Here is a 25,500-nt window from a genome sequence, read left to right on the forward strand (position 1 = left end):
AGTGCATTAAAATGTAACAGTGCGGTTTGGAAATGCAACCAAAACCTTAAAAAACAGACGATGGACCATGAAATTACATATATATCCTAAAAAATCACAGTCAACAAACTGTCAAATAGACAGAGGACCAAATTGTGTTAAAATTACAAAGTTAAGGACTTAATTGGTTGAAATTGAAAGTCGCGGATCAATTTGTGAATTTAGCTATAGTCGAGGGATCATTTTGAGTATTTACTCATTATACTATTTAGATTGCAATGCGGACACGGAAAATTATTAGTATATTGAAAAATTATTTATAGATAATATATTAAAAATAACCTAAATATAAAAATTCAAAAAATAAATATTTAGAACATTAAAAATGAACCTTCCATCATAAAAAAAATATTTTAACTTTAATTAAGTTAGTCAGACAGTTAACCACAAGATTATAAGTTAGACTTCTCACTGGGAGTCAATTTACGTAATTCGACAATGTGTCTAACAATGCCTCCACTAATGCTTGATCTTATGACAAGAGGTCACTACATGTCACCCGCAAATTTGCTAATTTAATTTAGTGTAGTTTAGTTATTTCCCTCCACCTTCCTAGCTTCTCCCGTTCACTTTCCTACTTTTCATGAGCTGATATGAAGAAAAGACAAACCCACGAGAAAATTGAAGCCACTTGTTTTTGTTTTCTTCCAGACGCACACTTTACCCCTACACACGTTTTTGGAAACTTTCTTCATAGGCTGCTAAACTTGAGAAAAGCATAGCAGGAGTCAGAGTTTTCCAGCACCCCCTCGGCCCCTCCACATATATATATACACACAGAGAGAGAAACATAGAACTCTCAGTCATACATACACCTACTTTCAAAATATATACAGAGAGGAAACTTAACAGAGGTCAAATATAAAGTGTGTTGGTGGCGGCGAATTGTGGTGGCTTTGAACAGTATCGCCGGTTGTGATCGTGATCGTGATCGAGTTGAATTTGAGAAATAAAGTTGAGTTCTTTGAGTGTTTTTTTTTGTGAAGTTTAGAATGGGATCAGAGGGTTTCGCAGTGCAGCCGAAGCTGATGAAGACGGTGAACGGCGACGACGGTTATGTTCTTGAGGATGTTCCTCACTTGTCGGATTATGTTCCCAACCTCCCTGTATACTCTCTCTCTCTCCTTAAACAGAACACGGCATAAAGCTTCGGACTTTTCTAATTTTCTTGTGTTTTCTGTTGCAGACATATCCCAACCCTTTGCAAGACAATCCTTCATATTCTGTTGTTAAGTAAGTTGTTTCATATTCTTGTTCTTTTCATGTCTTTCAGCTGTTTTTTCCCCCCAAAAATAGTAAATCAAGATTCTTTTTTTTTTTTTTTTTTGGGAGAATTCAAGATTCCAAGATTCCAATTTTGATTGATGTTTTTACAACTTTTTTTAATTTACAGGCAGTATTTTGTCGACGTGGATGACACAGTTGCCCAAAAGGTCAGTCCTTTTCCATAAATAACAAATAGTAAACTAGTAACTTGGTACTAGTTATAAAACCTAAATCTTTGTGCTGAAGTAATCTGCTTAGTTTTGGGGTACAATAGTTGCACATGGGCTAAACCACGCTAAATTATAAAAAATTAAACCTAATCAATTAGTTAATCTAACTCATGGCCTTATAAACCCATATGTTTGTATCTTTATTAATTCAGTAATTGTTTTACAGGTAGTTGTTCGCAAGGATAGCCCAAGAGGAACGCATTTTCGTCGTGCAGGACCGCGCCAAAAGGTGAGTTTTAAGGTGGTCTGGTTTGTAAAATGTCAAGAAATTGGACATCATGGTGTGAATCAAATTAAACTAAATCTTTGACATCATTATTTCAGGTTTATTTCAAGTCAGATGAGGTGAATGCATGTATTGTTACATGTGGAGGATTATGTCCCGGCCTGAACACAGTGATAAGAGAAATAGTATGTGGCTTGCACCACATGTATGGTGTAAAGAAAGTTATGGGAATAGATGTAAGTACACATTACTTCAGACATAATTTGCAGTTTGAATTGTTGCCTTTCTCTTTTGGGTCTAATAAATCCAATTTTGGGTCTGCAGGGAGGATATAAAGGCTTTTACTCGAAAAACTTGGTCCATTTAACACCCAAGGTTGTAAATGATATCCATAAACGTGGGGGAACCATTCTTGGGACATCTCGAGGGGGGCACGATACCAAGAAGATAGTCGACTGCATTCAAGACCGCGGGATTAATCAGGTAAGGATATATACAAATTAAATGTTTTCCCGGCCTGATTCTTGATTTGTTGGCCTTGATAATGTCCAGTTGAGATGATTAATGGTGTCTTTGTTTCTTCAAGGTTTATATAATTGGAGGAGATGGCACTCAGAGGGGAGCATCAGTGATTTTTGAGGTATACCAATAAACCATCCATCTAGGATTCTAGGATTACAATGATGTTCTTTAGTTTCCCAGATTGTTGAATATGTTGTATGTTCTTGATGTGTTGCAGGAAATTAAAAGGCGCGGTCTCCAGGTTGCAGTTGCTGGGATTCCTAAGACAATTGATAACGATATTCCGGTAAGTAGCCATAAAACTTTAGCACAATTAAGTAGCTAGCTATACTAGCTATGCTCATTTCTTTGCCTTCTTCGTCTCTCAGGTCATAGACAAATCTTTTGGTTTCGACACTGCTGTAGAGGAAGCACAACGAGCCATCAGTGCTGCACATGTGGAGGCTACGAGCACCGAGAATGGCATCGGTCTCGTGAAGTTAATGGGGCGATATAGCGGTAATGCTTCATATATATATATATATATATATATATATTCCAAATGGTTTATATTAGTGAAGTGTGCAGAATTTTGACAGTGGAGTGTATATATATGCAGGGTTTATAGCCATGTATGCCACGCTTGCCAGCCGAGATGTTGATTGCTGCTTGATCCCCGAGTCCCCGTTTTATCTCGAGGGGCCGGGGGGACTTTTCGAGTACATAGAGAAAACACTGAAAGAACATGACCACATGGTGATTGTAGTAGCAGAAGGTGCAGGACAGGAGCTGCTTTCTGAGAACCTATTATCTTCTGGTAATCAGAAGGATGCTTCAGGAAATAAGGTTTTAGAAGATGTTGGGCTATGGCTGTCTCAGAAGATTAAGGTAAAGTTCTTGACTTCTTGTTTAGTATTTGCAAATCAGAACCTAAAGAATCCTATGACAAACAAACAAACAAACATGGTTTCTTACCTGAGCTGCAATGTTTTTTGACTTATTTCAGGATCATTTCTCCAAGCAGAAGAAAATGCCGATTAATCTCAAATATATAGGTCAGTTTTCACTGCTAAAATCCATCTAATCTGCAGATATGTTTCATTATTTTACCAATTTTTGAGCCATTTTTTATTGACAGATCCCACCTACATGATCCGGGCTATCCCGAGTAATGCATCAGACAACGTTTACTGCACGCTTCTCGCTCAAAGTGCAGTCCATGGAGCAATGGCGGGCTACACGGGCTTCACGGTTGGATCTGTAAACGGCAGACACGCTTACATACCCTACAACGTTAGTAAAAAACACAACATTATTGTACATAACTTGTTTCATAGTTCCATTTTTTTTTTTCAAACTCTTAACTGTTTGTTAACTGTGGGATGTGCAGAGAATCACTGAGGGCCAAAACCACGTCGTGATCACGGATAGGATGTGGGCGAGGCTTCTGTGTTCGACGAACCAACCAAGTTTCTTGAGAACAAGAGATGTGATTGAATCAAAGGAGGAGGAAGAGCCACCCAAGTTGTTGGATGATGCCCCTGCTGCAACTTCTTGTCTTTGAGGCTACTTAGTAGGAGGATTTTTGTGTACTGATAAGAGTTTTTTTTATTGATTTATCATTTATTATGTAAGGTCATATATGGATTCTTACCTGTAATTGTAGTATAAATAAGGGAAAGAAGTTGTGTCTGATCTATGTAGGTTAGATCAAAATTATCAAAGTTTCAGAAGTCAAGTACACTTCAATAATATAAGAATGAGCTTTTTGTTTTTATTTTATTTTATTTTTTTTATTCATATGTACGTTATGGGGCTTGTCACAAGAATAAGGGGAAGAAAAGCTTGTCACATGAACAAGAAGAAAATATTCATCTATTGTATTTAGATGATCAAAATTTGTTGTCTAAAAGAAAAAAATAAATACAGCAGGTTATGTTTGAAAGACAATTGAATCATGAGTTATGTTGTTAATCGGACAGAAATCTTTCACATAAAGTAAACTTAAAACCTAATAAGAAAATTGTGTCACGCTAAAATTTGGGTTTTGATGCACCGTCATTCAATTGCCTGTGCGTTTACTCCCAATTTTTGTTTACCAAAAATGGAGAATCGTTATTCTGATTTGCATGGCTTGAGGAATGGCCATTGTAGAGCTCTAATGTGTTGCCTCAGCCCTCAAGGCTCAACTGCTCAAGCATAGCAACTTCAAGCTAAATTTTGATCATGATATGTGCTAAATTTTCTAAAGCTTGTAATCTGAAAATTATAATTGAATCTCTTAGCTTAAAATATAGGGGTTGATAGGGAATACTTCGATTCTTGGGTATACTTCCTCTTTCTTTATGTGTATATGCTCAGTATCCGATCGGATCAAGAGGAAGGACCATTCTCAAGCATTACCGACGCCCCGACTGAAATAATAATACTCAGCAAGGTAAGGTCAATACCAATATTTGACCACCTTTCAGATTCGCCCCGACAAGCTTAGGTCGGTAGGTGCCACCAGACTCTCTCTACTTAGGCCTTTGGCGGCATTCCTATGTTCGAACCCGATGGCCGCAAGAATGAGGAAGTCAGTAATCTTAGTACACGTGGAGGAATCATCATGACTTTTGACCTGCCCGTGTGCATAGGCACCATGTGTCGCGCATGCCGAGATACCAACATGTGCCCCTTTAACCTCCTATAAATACCGCATTAAATGCTAGTGGGAAAGACTTTTAGACACTTCTATTTTTAGCCTCATTTAGCTCGGGAACTTATGGCCTTGCGTCATTACCGAGCTTAAGTCTTAAATCAACAAGTAGACTAGAGAAAGATCCACCTACGATTCGACCACCATATTTGTACGTATTTGCGAGAACCATCATATTTACCACATCAGGGTGTTTGGAAAATAGCTGTTAGTTGATAGAAGATTGACTTATCTGATAGTTGTTAGCGAATTGAGTTAGCGAGTTTGACTAGCTGATAGCATTAGCTGATTGTAGAAAGATGTTTGGTAAATTAGTTGTTAACTTATAACATATTACATGCAAAATGACCTTCAAGAATATAATTTATTTTCTCAAAAAGCTAATAAAAAAAAATTAATTTGAGCAACTTTTTAAATTGTAGCATTTTGAAGCAATAACCTATTACAAAAAAAAAAAAAAAAAAAAAAACTAATTAACCAAACACTCATATTTGCTGTTTAACCAAGTCAAACAATTAATAATGATCAAACAATCTAAAATTAACTGATAATGTTACCAAACAGGGCCATAATTTTGAATCACTTCAAATTGATGTAGTATGCATTAGATATGCTAAGAATCTAAATTAAATACCACCAAACTTATAAAGTGGTCACGATTAAATACACCCTATCAATTTCGTGTTATATATTATTACTCATTTACTCCTATATAAATTCAAAGGTACTTCGTAATTATTATTTAATTAGACTTAACGCCACATGGGATCCTTTGAGTATAATGGTTTTTGTCACGTTTAGTCCTAAATTTTCAAATTGACCATTTGTGGTCCTTCGACTTTCAAATTTAACCATTCATGGTCCAAGTTAACCACCCATGGTCATTCGACTTTTGAAACTTAACCATCCGTGATCCTCTTGAAAGGACCATGGTTGGTTAAATTTCGAAAGTTGGATGACCATGAGTGGTCAACTTGGATCACGAATGATTAAATTTGAAAGTCGAACGACTGTCAATTTGAAAGTTTAGGACTAAACGTGACAAAACCACTATACTCGGAGGACCTCAAATGATAATAACTCTATGGAATAAGGTTAAAATTCCCTAATCTGAAAATGCAATTAGGCCACTAAGCGAAAAATTGATGATAATCTGCTATCCGGTGAAATTGCATATATTTGGAGTGTTCAGTAACCTAATTGCACGTTTTTTAAGTGTTCAGTGACTTAATTGCACTTTTTTTTTTTTTTTTTTTTTTTTTTTTTTTTTTTTCGTTCAGTGACCTAATTTTATTTTCACGTTACGTTCGCGGACCAATTTCAACCTTATTCCTTACTCTATTTAATTATTTTAAAATTTATATTAAAAATATATTTTTGGTTTTTTGACAAATAGACAAATACATCATAGCCTCATAGGAGGCTGCAGAATCGTCTAGCTCCCAGCTGAAGTAGGATTGAATTTACCAACGTTGTTCAAACTCGTGATTTTCGACCTTCTCGATACGAGTATACGATCGATCATATATATATATATACGGAGTATATAATATTTGATAGCCGAACCGAGCGAGTGAAGGGGTGGTGAATCGGGGAGATCGCGTTGAGAGAAAGGAAGGAAGAAGGAGATGGGGATCAGATTCATACTAATGGTGAACAAGCAAGGGCAGACTCGGCTAGCCCAGTACTACGAGTACCTCACCATCGAAGAAAGGCGTGCGCTTGAGGGCGAAATCGTTCGCAAGTGTCTCGCGCGGAATGAGCAACAGGTACGTAATCTCTACCCGGACCGATCTCTTCTCTTCTACATTGTTTAATTGTTGAGAAAGGTTGATTTTGTTCTGAATTAGGATCCTGGCCTTCATTACACCCTATATGTTAGTTATTGTTGATTTGTATAGAGCTTTGCAAATATAGCTCAGGGAAGCTCTTTATGATGGAAATTTTGCGATATGGATATGGGGCCGGGAGATTTTTGAATGGATTGTTCTTTTAGCTATTGAGACTATATACATTATGAAGTCTAGGATTGAATTTTCTTGATATTAATTTCTAGAAGAATGTATTGTTTAGTCGTGTTATGTTGTGTTGTTTGCTACAAACTAGATTTTTAAGATTGAAGAATCAGACTTCTTGACTTAAATGGAGACTTGAAAGCCAGCTTATTAGAATTGGAATGAGGAGAATTGATTAATCACCAAGGTGAGGTATATCTTGGCAGTGCTGAAGCTTTTGAGGCATTAAAGCCTCTAGAGGAGCATAGACTACTTGTGATACAATGATAGATCAATCCCAACTAGTGTTGGGTAACCGTTAATACACAATCTACCAATCTAACCAGGTTTGGCGGTTTCACAGCCCCAAGTCCAGCCCAATTTTTTTTTTTTTTTTTTCCAAAGGGGCATAGAGCCCTGTTGGGATATATGCCAAAAGAAATTTGGGCCTGGGCTTGGGGCTACAAAACAACCGAGCCTGGTTAGATTGACTGATCATCTATTAACGGTTACCCAAGAGCTGTTGGGATTGATGTACAGCATGAGCAGAAGACACGACAGTTTCAGTACCAAGCATGTGTGCAAAGTTTGATGGGGAGATGGGGGAGTTGACAATGTGGATAGGTGGAGGAAACGTGAGTATAAATTCGAAGGAGGGAGATAGAGTTGGGGTTCGGCATTTTTATCCACTATAATATCACACTTGTAATTTCTGGGTAATCTCTGTATTCAACCACTGTGAAAACAATAAATAAAGATCAAGAAGGCATTCCACACATCTTAATTAGACCATTCAACTTAACATTTCCATTATATCCCCATATTTAGCGTCATTGTTTTCATACCCAATTTATGTTGCGCTTGGGAAACTTAAACCAACAATCACAAAGCTGGAGGTGATTTCATATATATTGGCACTCAATGGCTCTAAGGCTGAGTCATGTTTGCTGCTTGGTTGTACAAGGTTCTTGTTTAAAGTTCTAATTTCTAAATAATTCCTTCTCTGATAGTGGCAAGGACTTTATGAATGGCTTGATTGATTTGCTTAGTAAAGAGGCTGCAATTCTACTGAATTACTAATCAACTTTCTAATGATAGTTTTTCTTTTAGTACGTTTATTAAGTATAGATTTCCATGTCTGTCTTTACTCCTGAATGTGTTGCGCTTTTTTCTATTCTCTATACACTTTCAACAACTCAGTTTTCCCTGGATTCTGTAAGCAGTGTTCATTCGTGGAGCATCGTAACTACAAAATAGTCTACAGGCGATATGCGTCACTATTTTTCATGGTTGGAGTTGACAATGAAGAAGTAAGTTCACTTTTATTAATTTTTAATATCTTTATGGGTTTAGAACTTGATAATCGTCAAGCATACTTTCTCTTTACATCTGTTTTTGGTTTATCAACAGCCAATGAAGTGGAGTATTCAGTATGCTGCGTATTGTTTTTTTTTTTTTTTTTTTTTAAATGCCCATAGGGTGTAGCAGATATTTCTTATTTCTTTGTTCGTTTGTCAAATAAGCTACGCATAAAATTTCTGATCTTCATTCTGTTGGGAGAGAAGAAAAGAAAAGAAAATAAAAGCCAATTGGGTGGGAACAGTTGTTTCTTATTTCTAAATTCATTTGTCAAATAAGTTAGACTTTCAATTTCTGATCTTCATTCTGTGGGAAGAGAAGAAAAAGAAAGGTTTTTATTCCTGTTATTATGTGTGGCATGGAAGGAATTTTGTGTCTTTAGTAGTGCCACCCATATAAACCGTGACTATCTTATCTTCTTATGTATTCCTTGACTTTCAAGAATGTGATCGGTCATGTGCTAATGATGAAGAAGTGCATATATTAACATTCCAATCTTCTTACACTTGGCAGAATGAGCTTGCAATTTTGGAATTCATTCACCTGCTAGTTGAAACAATGGATCGTCATTTTGGCAACGTGGTAAGCTAATGGCCAATATATGATGTGTATATTATGGTAATATATTCTTTCTTATGTTGATTGTTTCCTATGTGGATTACTACTAGTGCGAGTTGGATATCATGTTTCATCTGGAGAAAGCGCACTTCATGCTGGAGGAGATGGTGATGAACGGGTGTATTGTTGAGACGAGCAAGTCCAACATTTTGTCTCCCATACAGCTAGTGGACAAAGCATCATAAGCTTGATCATTGTTTGTGTGTCTACTTTGCATTGGCTTAGTAACTCTCAGCTTCTATTGAGTTTGTTATATTACATTACATTTTGAAGGCAAAATAGGTGTTGATATTGCAGGACATAAATTGGTCATTCTCCATTGCCAGTTACGAGTTAATTTCACTTTTGGAGTTTTGTATTTAATCCATCACTCTTATCTTTAAATTTTGCCTCACATTTAACATTCAAAATATCCTACATATAAGGCTTAGAAATGCTAATTTCCCCTTTGTGATTATTAGTAAGTACTTCAGTGAGCTAACAAAATTGAATTGCATTTGTGAAGAGTAGAGAACAAATAAATAGCGCACCAGGAAATGAGAGGCTCCATGATTAAACAAGTTACCACTTTACATGTATGAAAAAGCTTTCTTTCTGCACATCAAGTTTGTGTACTTTACATTCATTTATCAGAGACTGGGTAACTTAAAATAGCCCAGGCAGGAGAACAAACTCACTTTACATGTATGAAAAAGCTTTCTTTCTTTCTTTCTGCACATCAAGTTTGTCTACTTTACATTCATTCTATGAGAGACTGGGTAACTTAAAATAGCCTAGGCAGGAGAACAAACTCAAACTCTCAACAAATAACCAAAACAATAACACAAACAACTAACTCTAAATTTATATGGTTGGCTTCAGAATCAGAATCAGAATTAGATTGAGAATGCCGCCTTTCATGAGCTCCAGAACACTTCGGGGTCATTACTGTACAATGTGCGGTCTTGAATCTCGAGGTTAGCCACATGACAGTTAATCAGTTTAGCTTGGGCGATTTTCATCAGACAAAGTCCCAAAGGCAGCATCCACCATCCAGTTTCATCCCTGCACCCACATTCACATTATCACCCTACTCACTAACTCTCTCTCAACCAAAAAGGTTAGCTTAAATACCAACTCCTTTCCTTACTTGCTAAAATTCCAGGACTGGACGGTAAGCTTTTTAGTTGATGACGAGGATTGACTCTCAAAATTAATAAATCCACAAACAAGTGCCACCACCTGTTGCAATAATGAATGAGAATAATAGGCAAATCTACAGTTCCATACCCAATTTTCTTTATTCATACTCTCCAGAATCCAGATGCTTGGCTTAGCTATGAAAACAAATTAAAGTCCTCCTTACTTGCCACTTTGGCAGGCAGTGTATATTTCAATTTAAAAACAATATTATAAACTAGCAACTCTGTGAGCAAAAGAAAATATAATCTCCTATAATCTCCTAAATAAATTTCTTGACTATTCAAACATTTAAAGCTGGCATTTAGAAACCACTTTGCTTTTGGCATCAACACTCAACAAAGTGAATTGAAGGCAAATTATTATTGTTGTTGTTGTTCTAAAAAGTAAGAGTGCACTGAAGGCGTTCACTCTGAATGGCTGAATTAAAAGGTGCCTCTTTCTTGACCAAAAGAAAAAGCAGCTAACACATCTTTTGGTACATCAGAAATAGAAAAACTACTCACTCTCGGGAATCCACTTTCATGGCCTCCATCTTGAGCAAGTGTGTAACTCTCCATATTTATTACTTGTTTCATAGAGAGAAAATCACTTAGAACTATATTGTGTATCTTCAAGTTTTACATATACATGTAAATACTAGAATGGTACACCATCCCAATTACTGACTCAACTGTGCTTTAATATATAGAGATTATAATCGAAATAATTGAACATAAGGTTATAATACAGACAAAAAAAAAAAAAAAAAAAGGAAAGAAAAGGGGAAAGCATGGGATGGTATCACTTACCACATTAATAATTGAGATGATATTCCATTGTGCATAAACTCGAGCAAGACCTGCTGAACGCCTAGGTCCATGACTAAATAAAGCATTAATTCCTACTGGAAAAGGAAGAAGTATGCCCATGGGAATAATAGACAAAACCAAAACCACATCCACCAGTGAGATAGAATACAACTGAAGTAATGTTAGTAAGACCAAGCTAAAATCTCCTAAGAGGAGTATTGAGATGACCAAACCAACAAGATCCTGCAATGATTAGAATTAATGAACATGAGTTTGAAAGTCAAAACAGATTTTGATAGCAATTAAGATTCTTTATATGTACCTGATGGCCAACAGGTTTAGTGTTACGAACTATATAATAAGAGAGAGAGCCAATAGTTAATCTCTCTTTAAGTGCCTTCACGTTCCAAGAATTCAAAATTTCTCCAGGAAGTATCCTTTTCTGTGTTAAAGCATGTTCATTATTAACTCTAACAAGATCAAATGCTCTCCTCCAGAGGGTGCCAGGCAACCTACATAATAGAAAAGATATTCAAAAAAATGCCTAACAACAACTCAAAGATCACTTGCAAACACATACCGTGACTGTTTCTCATTTGAAAGAGATTTGCTTGGGCTTTCATTTGATGGCTGCACAGCTTCATTTTCCACAGCACATACCAGAAGTCCAAATTGATGATAACCACAGGATGAAGGCTGAAAGCGAGTTAGATCAATGTGTATTCCATGGGCATGCAAACACGGATTTGCATGGGTCTCAAGCCAGTTAACAATTTGGGAAAATGTGGCTGTTAGATGCCCACGGCGAACTAAACGAAGTCGAGCATTCAAACCAGCCACTAGACGGTACCACATTGTAGGTGGAACTGACTGCAATTTAGTAAAAGAGCAATGGTAATGACAAATCTTTAGAAATGAAGACATGGGAAATTAAGTCCCAGAAAGTCCAAAGCATGTGATATTCTTATGCAAACCTGACTCATAAGGCTAGTCAGTATGTTATCACTGTGGAGATAAAAAGGAGCAATGTATGATCCATTTCCTCCAAAGACTATAGACATTGGAAACCGTTGATGAAGGCGAGGAGGCAAGTCCTCTCTTTTCTCATCTCCACCAAGGAAGAAGTCTATATATGTAAGCATAAGATCTGAAGTAGCTGCTACCTATAACAAGGAAATAATACATTATGAACACCGATTTTTTTAATGTTATAAAGACAATAGGTTGGAATGTTGGATCATAGTGGGGATGGTATTGGGAGAATCCGATGTTAATTCCCTATCAATCAGTGCAGCATACTGAATTTTCAGAATAAAAGATATAAACAGAGGTCAGGTCAATTAAAAAGTTCAACGGCAGCACAATACGAATAAAATTTTCCACAAGCTAGACAAAAAAGTCAAGGCACACCCAGGCAATAGGGATATAGGTTTAAGAATGCCTAGGTGTTGCCCAGATAAGATTGAGGAGTGAAACAACAGATTTATGTATTATGTCTTACCATAAACTGGTACAAATAGTGCTCCTAATTTTATTTATAAAAATCTTATGAAATTTTCTAGCCATTTAAATCTTCATATATGCATGTTGAGAAAAATATAACCAGGAAGATAAGTTTTTTGAAAATGTTCTAGACTAAAAATGGCCCAACACTGGCAACACATGCATCAACTAAAAACAAATTTGATGAGGTAAGAACCTTGAGACCCTCATAGAGTGCACGCGAACGGCAGGACCGCAGGCAAGCATGGTCATATTCTGACCGAACAAAGTCACGAAGGCGTTGTATTTTCTTCTTCCGACGCCACTGCAGCCATGACCATGCAAGTGGGTACCCAAAAATAGAAAGGATGCTATAGATTGATCCTTCCCACCACTCATAAGAAGCCAAATCATTAATCTCATCCACAAATATGTTGAATGCGTCCTCATACCTGTGGTATTCGATAAAGATACAAGAAGATATGGTTAAAATATATCCACAAACTACTTAATGAAATATCCTTTTATTTCAATTTGGCATGTCAAAAATTCCATCTTCTTGACAACATTAACAACACAAATAAAGTTACTTCCTCTATCCCATTTAACCTGTCATGTTTACTATTCATTGGTCAAACTGACTCTTTCTTCTTTGCTTATTTTCTTTAGTATTTTCTTATTATTTTTAATTTGATTTTTTGTGTTTAATAGTGCTTTTAATATATTTTCTAAATATATAAAACTTATATGTTAATTCTAAACTTAATATTATGAAAAATTAAATTGTAAATAATTTCAGTCAAGCCTCGTTAACCAAACTAGATGCATAAAATGGGACAAAGGGAGTACTTTTTAAAGTTCCCTTTAAGAGGAAGAGAGAAATTTATTAGTCATGCAGCAAGAGAAAACATACACAATTTTTGAAACTTCTTTGGGAGGAGAATGAGGAAGATGCCAAGGATCACTGAAAGTGTTAGCACCCAAAAGATACATTCTGTGCACATGTGTACTGGATTCCTCAGTTCTACTTGTTTCCAACACCTAAATTAAACAAAATCATATTTATAATTCTTAAAAAGGACAGAAGTACCATAAACAATCAAATCTTGACTAAGGGGTTTCTTTATAATGAAAACTTCATACTATTGAAAATAACAAAGTACTTGGAAAACACTACCTCATTCAGTGACTCCAAGAATGGGAATGAGCGGTCAATTGGAGATCCACGGCGAGCAGCCAGTGGGCCAGGTAGTTCATCAGCAGTAACAAATTTCACACGAGCAACACTAAGAACCAGAGCTAACAGGACAAGGAGACTAAAAAGAATTAAACCAAACAGCCATGGGCCCCCAAATGTATAAATCAACTCTTCAAGTGCCGTAAAACAATGTGGCATGTGATATCTATCTGAAATGCACTTGTATGGACAGGGAGTGTCAGTTACACCACCTGTAAAATGTAGGCAACATCCCAAAAAGTTAACATTTGAAAGTGCAATCATCAAGAACAACTAGTATTTATGAAACTAACTAATGAACAACTACTAAACACAAGAAATCAGAAAAATAGGGTGCATAATCATACTAACAATCATAAAAAAGAAATACCTCGAACAGCAACATACACTGCACGATGCAGAAGATCGCGAGATTCACACTTACGACAAAGGGCTCTATCAGCTCCACTTACATTCTTGTATGTTCCAAGTGGGCATTCCTGCATTATTGCATTCACACACATATGAAGATATTATATAATAAACTTTATGAGATGAAAGTTTTTTTTAAAACAAAAAACAAAAAAATCCACAGTTTTGGCACAACAGGCAACAAATTTTTATTTGACAGAAAGATGGCATCAACATAGTTAACAATTTTGGGTTTATGTTAAAAGGTGCAGGTCAAATACTCATATCACTTTATATGACATATACTGGAAAGTTTGAAACTAGTTGATAAGACAACCATTTGACAGGAAAAGAAACATAAACTGTCGTTTAAACAGTCCATTTCATATTTAAGCTTAAAAACATTTACCCTTCCTTTACTACACATTTACTATTAGCCATTTTGAAGATATATTATTATTATTATTATTATTATTATTATTATTATTATTATAATAATACTACTAAATTGTCAGTTCATTTCTATTGTAGAAGATAGGAAAGTAATTGCAATACAAACTGTAATGTCACTTGGGTTGTTGAAATAATCAGTAATTTCATTTGGGCTGCTAAAATAGGATAAACTTGATATGGTCTATAAAAATCAATGCATTATCACATTAATTGATACGAGTATTACAAACCAAATACAATCAATTGAGCAAGACATGGTCCTCCAATAAATATACTCTGTATTATGTAAGTTACCTACTTTTGAGGTGTGAATCATCTATCGCCAGACAAAATATGATACAATCAATTACCAATCTAGTCTAATGGCAGCATTAAAAAGCTAAATAAACTAACAGAGTGTCCAACCCTAAAATTCAATTTCGCCCACTATATACATCAAGTGTATTTTAGATTTTTAGTATGATGAAATTAACATCTATCTAGTGTAAATCTTCAGGTATACAACATAAGTCCTAGACAATATTCACAATAGAAATACAATTGGAAATTGTAACTTACCTGACAGAATATTCCATAAAGCCCTTTTGGGCAGGCTTTACCACTAATAGTTCCATTTTCTCCTTCTTTCCCAAGATCTCTACCAACTCCTCCTCTGTGGTATCGATAATAGAATATAAAATGAGGGGGAAAAAATAAACATCACAAGAAACTAAAAGATAAACTATTTGACACCCTCTATTCTGTATGAATATATTCTTATTGAGTTAATACCCAAAATCGTCCTCGACTATAGTGGTTTTTCTCAATTTCGTCCTAAACGACTTTGGTGACCTAATATCGTCCCAGACTTTTGTGTTTCGCTCAATTTAGTCCTCCATTTGTTATTCCGTCAAATTGGTGTTAAATAAAGGGACAATTCAGTAATGTCAATATTGATCTCTCTTTACTTTCAACTTGTGAAGTGCGAAATTCATCTTTCTTGTACGAATTACACCCAGAATTACTCCCGGACCTGCAAATCAAATTTTATATTCGCAGTTTTAGGAGTAATTCTGGGAGTAATTCGTAAAAAAAAAAAAGATTTTGCAGTTCACATGTCTATGAGTAAAGAGATGCCAACATTAAAATTACGGAATTGTCTATTTATTTAACACCAAATGGACAGAATAACAAATGAGGGACTAAATTGAGCAAAAACACAAAAGTCTGGGACTAAATTGAGCAAAACACAAAAGTCTGGGACGATATTAGGTCACCAAAGTCGTTTAGGACGAAATTGAGAAAAACCACTATAGTCGAGGACGATTTTGGGTATTAACTCTATTCTTATTACCGAATCGTCTTCAGACTTAAAAGAGCACAGAAAAGAAATCAAATAATCCACTCAAGTTTTATATGGTAGTTGCAAACCTCTCCAGAATAGTTCCTTTCACATTTGCTATAGCCACATACTCATCTCCAACAGAAATGTCTGACCAATGAAAGTGAATTCTCCCTCCACCTCCACCACCACCATTAGTACTACCATGACCTCCAACAGCTGAGATAGTAGAAGAATCACCAAGGAACAAAGAGTGAATGAACAGAAGAATTGTTCCTCCAGATCCACCCCCAGGACCTGGTTCTGAAGCAACCTTACTCCCATCCTCTCTGATAAACTTTCCAAAGCTTTCTCCATTGGCTTGAATTGAACCATAGACCGTCAAGCTCGACAGAGAATGATCCAATGAACCCATAACTGTTGCAAGAAAGATTATTAAAATGTATCAGAGTAGCCTTATCTATGTATTTTTCTAATGAGAAAAATGCACCTTTTATTCAATAATGATAAAGATGACAGAACGCTACGCAAGAAACTAAAAAAAAAAATTATATCTAAAGTGCCCAAATCACTCAGTTCATTGTGCTTCTTAAAGATCCAAAATGGCACTGAACACAGAATGAAATTTAATACAATTTCTCAAGGGTGAATGGCTATAAAGTCCTTCACTTCATAAAATATATGTAGAATATTTATTCAAAGTACGTCACTGATTTTTTTTGTCTCAAGTATTAAAAACAAGGCTATCACTACATGTTAGGTGTTTATCTTTTATTGTTCATTACTTCATTATGGAGTTTGTTGTATCAAAATCTATAAATGGATAAATTTCCAGATGAACTAAAACTACAGAATAACAAGCCTGCTTCTCCTTTTGTGGATGCAGTGGAATATGTTCCAGGGGCTATCAACTCCTCTCCATAGTTTGAACAATTGAAGTATAGTAGCCTCAGTGACTCGGTGTGAAAATTTCTTGGTACAAGATAAAGAGTAAAGTAAAGCAAAATTATCTTTAAAAAATAACAACTGCTCCATAGTTGTTTTAAAAAAACAAAACAATATAAAATAAAGCTGCTCCACAGTGCATAGATTAGAGACATCATTTGAGAGCTCACCAAGAATGCCACCCCCAGCAGTAGCACTTGGCAGACTCCAATTTCCACTTCCACTACCAAGTTCACATGGCAAATCAGCATCACCATAAGTAAGACCACCCCCCATATACGTGCCATTGTAATAAGCATCACCACCTCTGCCACCATGTCCAGCACCACCACTAAGACCACTAGGCAAGAGCTCACCACTGCCCAACCCACCACTGCAACCTGCATGTATATCCAGAAGCATGATTTAGCCCAATAACTCGAGTACTGGCAGGCACTTGATGCTCATCATGTTACATATACACTTTTTTTTCAATTAGACAAACATTAAATAGAAGATAAACAAAAGAAGTACCTAGACCAGAAGCACTTATTGTTCCAGAAGACTTTACGAGAACTGCTCTAACCCAGTGAAAATGAATTACGGACCCTTCTAAAAAGCCTTCAATAAATACATCTTCAACACGGCATATCTTGACAAGTAACACAGGTCATACATTAAATGTGAACACACAGAGCAATTTAAACACAATGCTACTTGGTAATATAAGGAAGTCCAAATTTAGGAAACTCTTAAGTGTGGAACCTGATTGTTAGAAGCAGGGTGACGGCACAGGGCCTCCAAAAATTTTAAAAAGAAATATTTTATTTTATATATAAAGTCATTATTTTTATACTTGATAATTATGTTTTTAGAATCCATAGATTGGTCTAAATTGTAATTGAAAATAAAATTTTAGAATGAATTGGCATTCAAATTTTGGTGAATAATTTTGTATTTAAATATGCACGAAAAATGTCACTTTTAAATTAAATTTTGAATTGTATTTTTTTCTTTGTTGAAATTTTATGCATTATATTTGGACAAAATAATTTATTACGGAGTACTTTTTTTTTTGTTATAGAATACAATAACTTGAAGTCCAAATAGATTTGGACTCAATTACCTCAGTTATAAGATCTTTCAGAGGTCTTTCAGAATTATATATCTTGCCTCTCAAGGCCCCTATTTTTAATAGAACGGCCATGGTTAGAAGCAAACCTGAAGGGTAAAGGATAATGAACCATTAACATTGCAATCTTCAGGTGGGTGAAGCAACTCAATGGGGCAATATTGGAGTTCTCCGCAGAGCTGTGGTGCACTACTTTAATGGAAGTTAATTAGTTAAAAAGAATAGTTGCAGTACATAACATGGAAGATGAAGCATCACAACACTTACATGTGATTGATGCTTGTATTATCTAATGGACCTCGCAAAATGGACCCTGGCCCAACCTTCACAAAGAAATAGACAATCCACATCATAAGCAGGTGATTGAGCTTGACAAGAAGGGGCAAAGAAATTTCAAAAAATCAGTGTTTCGAACTAATAGCATTCAATGAACAAGTATCGGTTTTGAAAAGTCATTCCCTTCCCATGTGTCCCCAGCCAAGTCCAAATATGATAGAGAAGGGAATATACATCCTTTTAATTAGCAATTATGGTAGAGTAAGGGGCAACATCAAGCAGATAATTGCATTAATTTTTTGTCTATTTTATTATTGGACTGTGAATGCATTTCGGAATACTGACAACAAGATCTAAAAACGTTTCTCAAATACTTTCCTTCTCTCGTCCTATGAATTATTTCTCCTTTCAACTGTCACAAAAGCAATAGTTCTCATTCACATTCTTCAACCTATCACTCTATCAGAGAAACTCAAATATGCATTGCTTTCCTTACCAAGTGTACACAATTTTATAATCATTAATTAAATTAGAAAATTTGCCTACTCAATGCTAATTCACATACACACTTTTCACACACACACACAAAGGAATTCTATATTCTATACCGAAGTTTTACAGAGATTAGAATGGTAAACTATTCTTATGCTGGTTGGAAAGGCAGCCAAACAAACTCACAAAGTAAAGAAGTGGTGTTTAAGTAATCAAGGTTGGACAAAAGACTTGCATGTTAAATTTCTGAGTCTTACATTTATACTGTAAAACAGTGATAAAACCAATTTCTGATCCTTACACATATGCTGTAAATGGTGACAGATATCAAGCTTCAACAATTGGCATGTTTAAATTTCTGAGTCTTACATTTATACTGTAAAACAGTGATAAAACCAAATGTTGAGCCTCAATCAGATCTCCAGGTCCAGATAAGTTCAATGAACCTTGTCCATGAACTCCCAAGTTTGCATTTGAATGTATAATGGATGAACCCTGAGCATTGTTGATTCACAAATGTGATTAAAAATAGCAAATATCCAAAATCAAAAAGACTAAACGATAAGAAGGATGCAAAGTATTATATACCTTTAGAACCACTAAATTGCTAGCCTCAAGTAAAGATGTTGCAACATTTGCATCACCTTCACCATCTATAAGCATTTTGGAATTCAACATCAAGTAGATTTTCACAGACATCCGCAAAGCCCCACGGATCTAAAAATGACAGGTGTAATAAAAACATATCTTACCACCAAAAATAAGGAAGTTTAAAAATATGTAATAAAGAAAGAAGAATGTTGCTCCATTTTGTGGTTATTGAAAGAAGTTCAACATCAGTGCTTCTTTATAAGACAATATAAGTCATATATGCTTTGTTGAGGATCTATATCAAACCATGTTTGTTTGAGAAGTGTCAAATGGCATTAAGTTAGGGTGAAAGTAAAGAGTCCAAGTAAGCCATATCTCAACTTGGGATAAAATAATCAAGGTTGGACAAAAGACTTGCATTAGGACAGATTAAAATTAAGATGGCCACCCTTATTCAGCTGGTATGAATAATAATTCAATTGTATTCTCATAGGCCCAGTAAAAAAACTCTAGCTACAGAGTCTAACATCCAAAACATGTTGACAGATTCTAGTAATGAACTTTAATATGTTGTCATAACTGAGAAATGTAAGAGAACAAAAGAAATTAAAGCAAATAAAAGTACATTGAAAAATAAAAAGACTCACCTTAATTATTGAGTCACTCATCAATAGCTCTTCTGCCATCAATTCAAATTCCGATAAGGCATAATGCACAAGCCCAAAAGTTAAAACAGAACCACTTGATAAGCTAAGCTGTCCTCGAACCTGTAAATAGTATATGAACACCACGCTAAAAGCTTAAACTGCCATGATTGATGAAAAATAGTCAATAGCCCAGCAGATTCTTAAAATATAGGTATAGAAGTAGCCTGCTAAGAGTATGATATCATGGAACAGAAATGGTATTCAATGAGCAGGAAAGTGTGCTTGATGGCGAACCTTATGGTATAAATTTTTTTGTAGTTTCAAGTTTCAACTTCCAAATGAGCTTACAAGGACAAGGTTAAGATTAAGTATTAAAAGATTCAAGCAGACTAAAAATACATTTCTAATCAACCTAGCTGGAGGTTTGGCAGTTTCAAGAAATCATTTAAAAGCCATATCCTGCAACATTGAAGAGAATATTTGCCTTATGTAGCAGCATTCTATAGATCGGAAGGCTTTTAAATAAGCCTATATGATGCATTATGTATTTATGTAACAGCACAAAAATAATCACAATTAATTCCTGAAGCAATGACAAGCATGCTAAGCTTTTCATAGATATCTGTAAGTGACACGTTTAATATCATAAAAACCACACGTATCTTCCTAGTTGTTAAAAGTGATAATTGTGACAAAATTGTTTATTATGCCCCAAAAATAACCTAAAAACCCAAAATCCTTCTGTTTTGGTGATTTCAGTAAGACTATGTTGAACTTAGATTTAGGCTCACTGTTACAAAAACAAAACCAATTTTTCCACTACTGAATGTATCTGGTCAAATCAGAACCAAAAAAACAAAAAAACAAAAAAAAAAAAAAAAAAAAAAAAAAAAAAAAAAAAAAAAAAACAAACAAACAAACAAACAAATTTGAATCCTCAGTTGTAGACTGACACATAGCTTCATCATCAACATATTTCCCCATCTGGTTCTCATATGCAACATCAAAGGAAATTTTAAGTCTTTAATTAAATAGAGCAATACTAGATTAGTAGTGTATATCTAGAATGATGAAGGAAATGTGCCTCCTGAACAATAAGAAATAAATTCAATAACCTGGACACGACTCCAAAGTAGAGGAACAGTGGCTCGGGCATGATTTTGGATATAAACATTTGTCCAGAGTGGGTGGTTAGGAAAATCTAAGAGAATGGTATCAGTGTCTGTCGACATGTTGTGATTGTTGATTACTAGTCTTCGTGGGACAGCATCATAGTATGTCCCTGCCGCACCTGAGTTTGCAGGACAGCCCAAACTTATTCCCCCTGCAAATATAGAAAGATAAAATAGAATAAAGCAATGCCTTTCTCCCAAAGCAGTGCAATCAGATCAACAAAGTCCTGGGTCTCAACAAAAGCAACACACCCCTGACCAATATTCTCAAATTAAGCTACTTTCCGGCTTTGTAATACTACAAAATTTATTAGAAAGAAACATATATTGAAGAAAAAAAAGGTCTGCAACAAGCGAAGAACAAGCCAAAGCAAGAAAAGTATAAACAGAAGTCCTAATGAAAAGTTGCTTCACAATGTTGCAGCAAATCTTGGAAGTTAATCCACTAAAAACATATTCACTAGCTACAAAGGATGGCAAGAAAATAAGTTAGACCCACATGAGAGGCATAGGTGATTCCATATCCTCAGAAGAATCTGGAAATATGTCCTAGCCAAAACAGCAGGAGAAATAATAAATAACACAATGCACTTCCACATTAAAGGATTTTTATGGGTTTGCATAGCCAAGATTATCTATATGTCAAATTGGTCACATATGTCATATCCACAAATACAGCCATAAAATCTAGTGAGCAACATTGCAAAATTGTGGTTTTTAAACTCAATACAAATAGCCTAACATGTACACAGATCATGAACAAAACATTTTTGGTGATTAGAGACAGAAAGCTTGAGGGAGTTGCTTTTTGAGGAATAAAAATGTTGACAATTGGCCTTGCACTCCTACCATGAAGAAAGAATATGGGGTCATCATGCCTGCTAAATGAATTTACAGAAATTCTTCCACCACCTCCTCCACCAAATCCAATGCCCCCAGAAGCACTTATTCTACCACTTCCTGTCCTGCTCAAAAAGAACGATCAGTAGCTACACTTTCAAAGACTATTTTATAATAAATAAATAAAAATTCTAAACTGATGGTGCTTTTAACTAATACCAAAATTGGAAATGTATCAAATAAAATGGAAAGATAGAATAACACCATAGAGAGACAATAAATACATGGAAATCCTTTTTTACAAGTAGTTAATGAAGAAATCCTATGAAGGCAAGAGAGGAAGAGAAAACATTGAAGCTCACAAAGTGACTTATTCAGGGATAATTGGGAATATAGAGCATCAAGACAATGTGATCCCAACCCCTCACCCATGAATAAAGAAAGAGAATGAAATTCTTAAGATAGTACAACCCAGATATATCCAAGAAACAATTCATCTCCAATAGTCACCAAGAATATGCTTTCATTCCGTAGAAAAAATAGGCTTAAACTTTAATTCTCTTGATTTTCCCCTCAAAAGGTTCTTCCACTGATATTCCCTGAGGGAGCAAGGATTCTGAGACTCTATATGGCTCCCAGTTGATTCTCTTATTCTTCTTTCACTCCCACTTCATACTAACTGACAGATGTTTAATCATCAAATAAACTAAGTCTCTCTAAATTGATATATGTTTTTTTTTTTTTTTTTCTAATTTGTGATCTTCAATAAGAAACTTAAGTTCTAAACAAAGGTTATTCCCTGACAAAAAAAACAAAGGTTATTTTGAAACTCCCTTTTTCAGTACCAAAGCAGCATGCTTTCTCTATTCCTCTTGTTTGGAAAGATAAATTATAAGTTATAACAATAATAATAACCTCATATAGCAACTGAGTATAACTTAGGTTTGAATTACATTACATTTTCTTGGACTTGATGAAAATACTCCCCCCTGACCCACCTCCTCCTTTGATCCCACCATATCCACCATCAGCCAAAAGCGAACCCTGAGCATCCACAACGTGTGTTGACTCCAGCCATATCCTCCCACCCCCTATCCCTCCATAATTATCACCCCTATTCGTGCTCCCCCCTTTACTCCCAAAGCTAAAGGGCTGGTTTAGTGACCTCCACGAATATGCATCCCCTCCCCACACATCCTCCGGAAGTTTCGTAATATCCATCAAACAACTAGCCCCTCTACCCCCATGACCCGCACCCCCACCCTCGTACTCCTTGGGCGTCCCCCTGGAATTCCCCGGCGGGTCACCAGCCAATGCAGTCACATTGATCAACGAACCACCCAACAAAGTGGTGTTCCCGGAAACTATATACACCGATCCAGCTATAATACGAGCGTTGGCGTTCAACCTAAATTCCCCCGTGATGTTAACCTGAATGGAACACCCGAAAATAGGGCAACTCAAAACCACGCCCTCGAGAATGAAGAAATTCCCAGTCCCCTCAACGTACACGTCCCCCGTGAAGTTCAAGCTGTAATTGAGCTCGCACGTGGTGTTCACAGACCCGATTCCCTCCAAGGCATCGCACGAGAGGGGAGGCGGGTGCGGCGGAGGAGACGGCGGCGGTGGCGCCGGCGGCGAGTAATCTCCGTGGGAGAGATCCGAGTAGTCGTTGTCAATTATCGAGAAATCGGACAAGGAACCGAACGCGGAGCGGAGAATCAAGAGATCGAAGACGAAAATGTGTATAACTAAAATTCGAATCCATGGTTTCCCCATCTGGAAAACTCATCAGAAACGGAAACGCAAAAAAGGAAAGTTAGAAAATGCGCAAAATTCAGATTATATTATTAATATATAAAAATAAAAATTCATGTTAGGCGAATTTGTGAGGGAGGAAACAAGGAATGAACGAATGGAGAGAGCCGAGCTGACAAAATTTTTGGAAAGAAAGCGCGACGAGTTCGGGGACAGAGTAGGCTGCCTCAGCATGGAAAATGTGACGCAATGTGGGCCCGCTCTCATATCACAGATATCGTGGGGCCCACCCCTAAGTATATCCGTTTGACTCTTTTTTGCGCTTTCCTTAAACTCTCCGATTATCCAACACTCCAAGTTCCAACCACCGGCAAATTATGTTGTGCCCCTTGCATAGGGCATAAGGATGCAAAAAAGACGTCGTTTTATTAAAAACGCGCGTCTCCCCTTTAAAAAAAACATTCAAGTTCAATTCTCAGCAACAACATATGAACTAAAATTCCAGAATCAATGAACTAAAATTCCAGAATCGATGAACTATAATTCCAAAATCTATGAACTAAAATTTCAGAATCTAATCTATGAACTAAAAATTCCAGAATGAATGAACTAAAATTCCAGAATCTATGGACTAAAATTTCAGAATCGATGAACTACAATTCCAGAATCGATGAACTATAATTCCATAATCAATTAACTAAAATTCCATAATCTATGAATTAAAATTCCAGAATGAATGAACAACATAATGTTGTTGCTGGGAATCGAACCTGAATTTTTTTTAAGGAGAGACGCGCGTTTTTAATAAAACGACGTCGTTTTTGCAACGTATGCACCATACATGGTGCATACGGATGCACAGCATAACTACTCACAACCATCACATTCGAATACATTTTATAAAACTAGTTTTTAAAAGATAATGTCCAATGTTTATTTTTAAATAAGTTAATGCATAATTATATAATAAAAAATGTTCATGCATAAGTAATTAAATGTTAAGTTTATTTATTTAAATTGATAATTCAAAGTATATGAATGCAATATAATATATGAGAAATTAATTATAATTTTTTACTCAAATAGATATTTGTAATTTTATATAACGCTAGCGTCTGAGTTGTATTATGAACTCTTGATATTGTAAGCGCCTATTAATATTTCGCAATTGCAAATTTTCTCCCCTACATGTTTCATATGTTGTGAGATATGTGTCATAGATTCTCATTTGAAAGTATTGAACAAAATATTAATATTTATTATATTGAGTTAATACCTCCCATGGTTTGCCCCTTGTTCTTTAGTATCTCCTTCATGGCAGCCTCGCTCTCGTTTTACACAGTAATGTATCCTAATTAGCTTACATCGAACCGAGGAACACGCCACTGTTGGAGGTTTAACCCGTCGCCAACGTCGAAGCCTACTGGTGAAGGGCCAACCACCACACACTCCCACAAGCTTCGCCGGAAGAGAATGAAGCCGCTGAACTGCCAAGCTTTGCTAAAACCAAGAAACACCGACGTAGCTTGACAGTGCCACCCCGTCTAAGAACCCAATTGATGATGCGTTTGGGGTAAGGAATTATTCTGGAGCTCCAAGCACTAGCAAACAAAAATTTAAGAAGAAGATGCATAAAAGAGCTCTGCAACTAGGTGAAAAGACAACATTACCCTCACATTTAACACCCTTTTGACACCAAATTAAACTTAACGGGAGAACAACATGTGGTTATTCTTGAAAAGATAAAGGACGTCTCGTGGTCGTTTAAAAAGTCGAATGACCACAACTGGTATATGGCTAATACTCGAGGACCATTGGATGTATTAACTTTCATTATATTTGTAGAAGGTTAATGAGTAGTATCTCTTGTTCTAGTTCTGTAAC

The 25,500-nt window shown here is 35.9% G+C and overlaps 3 protein-coding genes across 7 annotated transcripts; 2 read left to right on the forward strand and 1 right to left on the reverse strand.

Annotated features, from left to right (window-relative positions):
* Positions 1 to 719: 719 nt before the first annotated feature.
* Positions 720 to 13,076, forward strand: LOC109186465 (ATP-dependent 6-phosphofructokinase 6-like). Of its 2 annotated transcripts, XM_019336456.1 has the most exons (14): positions 720 to 1,145; positions 1,226 to 1,272; positions 1,433 to 1,472; positions 1,702 to 1,764; positions 1,860 to 1,997; positions 2,086 to 2,244; positions 2,348 to 2,401; positions 2,501 to 2,569; positions 2,652 to 2,781; positions 2,882 to 3,150; positions 3,269 to 3,317; positions 3,401 to 3,555; positions 3,653 to 3,866; positions 13,059 to 13,076. In XM_019336456.1, the coding sequence occupies exons 1-13, from the start codon at positions 1,032 to 1,034 to the stop codon at positions 3,824 to 3,826; spliced, it is 1,461 nt and encodes a 486-aa protein (XP_019192001.1). In that variant the 5' UTR covers positions 720 to 1,031; the 3' UTR covers positions 3,827 to 3,866; positions 13,059 to 13,076. The 2 variants fall into 2 exon arrangements, with proteins under 2 accessions (XP_019192001.1, XP_019192000.1); XM_019336455.1 differs by lacking the exon at positions 13,059 to 13,076 and having other exon boundaries at positions 729 to 1,145; positions 3,653 to 4,042.
* On the forward strand, positions 6,367 to 9,315 carry LOC109186466 (AP-4 complex subunit sigma). The gene is made up of 4 exons (XM_019336457.1): positions 6,367 to 6,729; positions 8,178 to 8,264; positions 8,827 to 8,895; positions 8,982 to 9,315. The coding sequence occupies exons 1-4, from the start codon at positions 6,589 to 6,591 to the stop codon at positions 9,114 to 9,116; spliced, it is 432 nt and encodes a 143-aa protein (XP_019192002.1). The 5' UTR covers positions 6,367 to 6,588; the 3' UTR covers positions 9,117 to 9,315.
* LOC109186463 lies at positions 9,518 to 23,795 on the reverse strand. 4 transcript variants are annotated; one of them, XM_019336452.1, is made up of 22 exons: positions 22,817 to 23,795; positions 21,868 to 21,983; positions 20,962 to 21,170; positions 19,847 to 19,966; positions 19,197 to 19,325; positions 18,978 to 19,103; positions 18,108 to 18,163; positions 17,930 to 18,032; positions 17,243 to 17,360; positions 16,900 to 17,109; positions 15,874 to 16,201; positions 15,022 to 15,115; positions 13,991 to 14,099; positions 13,561 to 13,832; positions 13,297 to 13,424; positions 12,601 to 12,835; positions 11,876 to 12,064; positions 11,482 to 11,771; positions 11,224 to 11,413; positions 10,902 to 11,144; positions 10,061 to 10,152; positions 9,518 to 9,975 (listed from the first exon to the last, which is right to left on the reverse strand). In XM_019336452.1, exons 1-22 carry the CDS (start codon positions 23,635 to 23,637, stop codon positions 9,828 to 9,830), a joined length of 4,326 nt encoding a protein of 1,441 aa, XP_019191997.1. In that variant the 5' UTR covers positions 23,638 to 23,795; the 3' UTR covers positions 9,518 to 9,827. The 4 variants fall into 4 exon arrangements, with proteins under 4 accessions (XP_019191997.1, XP_019191996.1, XP_019191995.1 ...); XM_019336451.1 differs by having other exon boundaries at positions 11,224 to 11,410; positions 18,108 to 18,208; XM_019336450.1 differs by having other exon boundaries at positions 18,108 to 18,208.
* Between the last annotated feature and the right edge of the window lie 1,705 nt (positions 23,796 to 25,500).

Source organism: Ipomoea nil, unplaced genomic scaffold, assembly GCF_001879475.1.
Source record: "Ipomoea nil cultivar Tokyo-kokei standard unplaced genomic scaffold, Asagao_1.1 scaffold1407, whole genome shotgun sequence".
In the NCBI taxonomy this organism is placed as follows: Eukaryota; Viridiplantae; Streptophyta; class Magnoliopsida; order Solanales; family Convolvulaceae; genus Ipomoea; species Ipomoea nil.

Bases quoted from the DNA above. Each gene is read 5' to 3' on its own strand.
- LOC109186465 (XM_019336456.1), top strand. From the start codon at position 1,032: ATGGGATCAGAGGGTTTCGCAGTGCAGCCGAAGCTGATGAAGACGGTG. The intron at 1,146-1,225 runs GTATACTCTCTC...TTTCTGTTGCAG, and splicing joins ATTATGTTCCCAACCTCCCT to ACATATCCCAACCCTTTGCA. The intron at 1,765-1,859 runs GTGAGTTTTAAG...TCATTATTTCAG, and splicing joins GTGCAGGACCGCGCCAAAAG to GTTTATTTCAAGTCAGATGA.
- LOC109186466 (XM_019336457.1), top strand. From the start codon at position 6,589: ATGGGGATCAGATTCATACTAATGGTGAACAAGCAAGGGCAGACTCGG. The intron at 6,730-8,177 runs GTACGTAATCTC...TTCTGTAAGCAG, and splicing joins TCGCGCGGAATGAGCAACAG to TGTTCATTCGTGGAGCATCG. The intron at 8,896-8,981 runs GTAAGCTAATGG...GATTACTACTAG, and splicing joins ATCGTCATTTTGGCAACGTG to TGCGAGTTGGATATCATGTT.
- LOC109186463 (XM_019336450.1), bottom strand. From the start codon at position 23,637: ATGGGGAAACCATGGATTCGAATTTTAGTTATACACATTTTCGTCTTC. The intron at 18,209-18,977 runs GTAAGACTCAGA...CTTCTTGTCAAG, and splicing joins CACTGTTTTACAGTATAAAT to CTCAATCACCTGCTTATGAT. The intron at 12,065-12,600 runs GTTCTTACCTCA...TCCTTGTTATAG, and splicing joins CACTCTATGAGGGTCTCAAG to GTAGCAGCTACTTCAGATCT.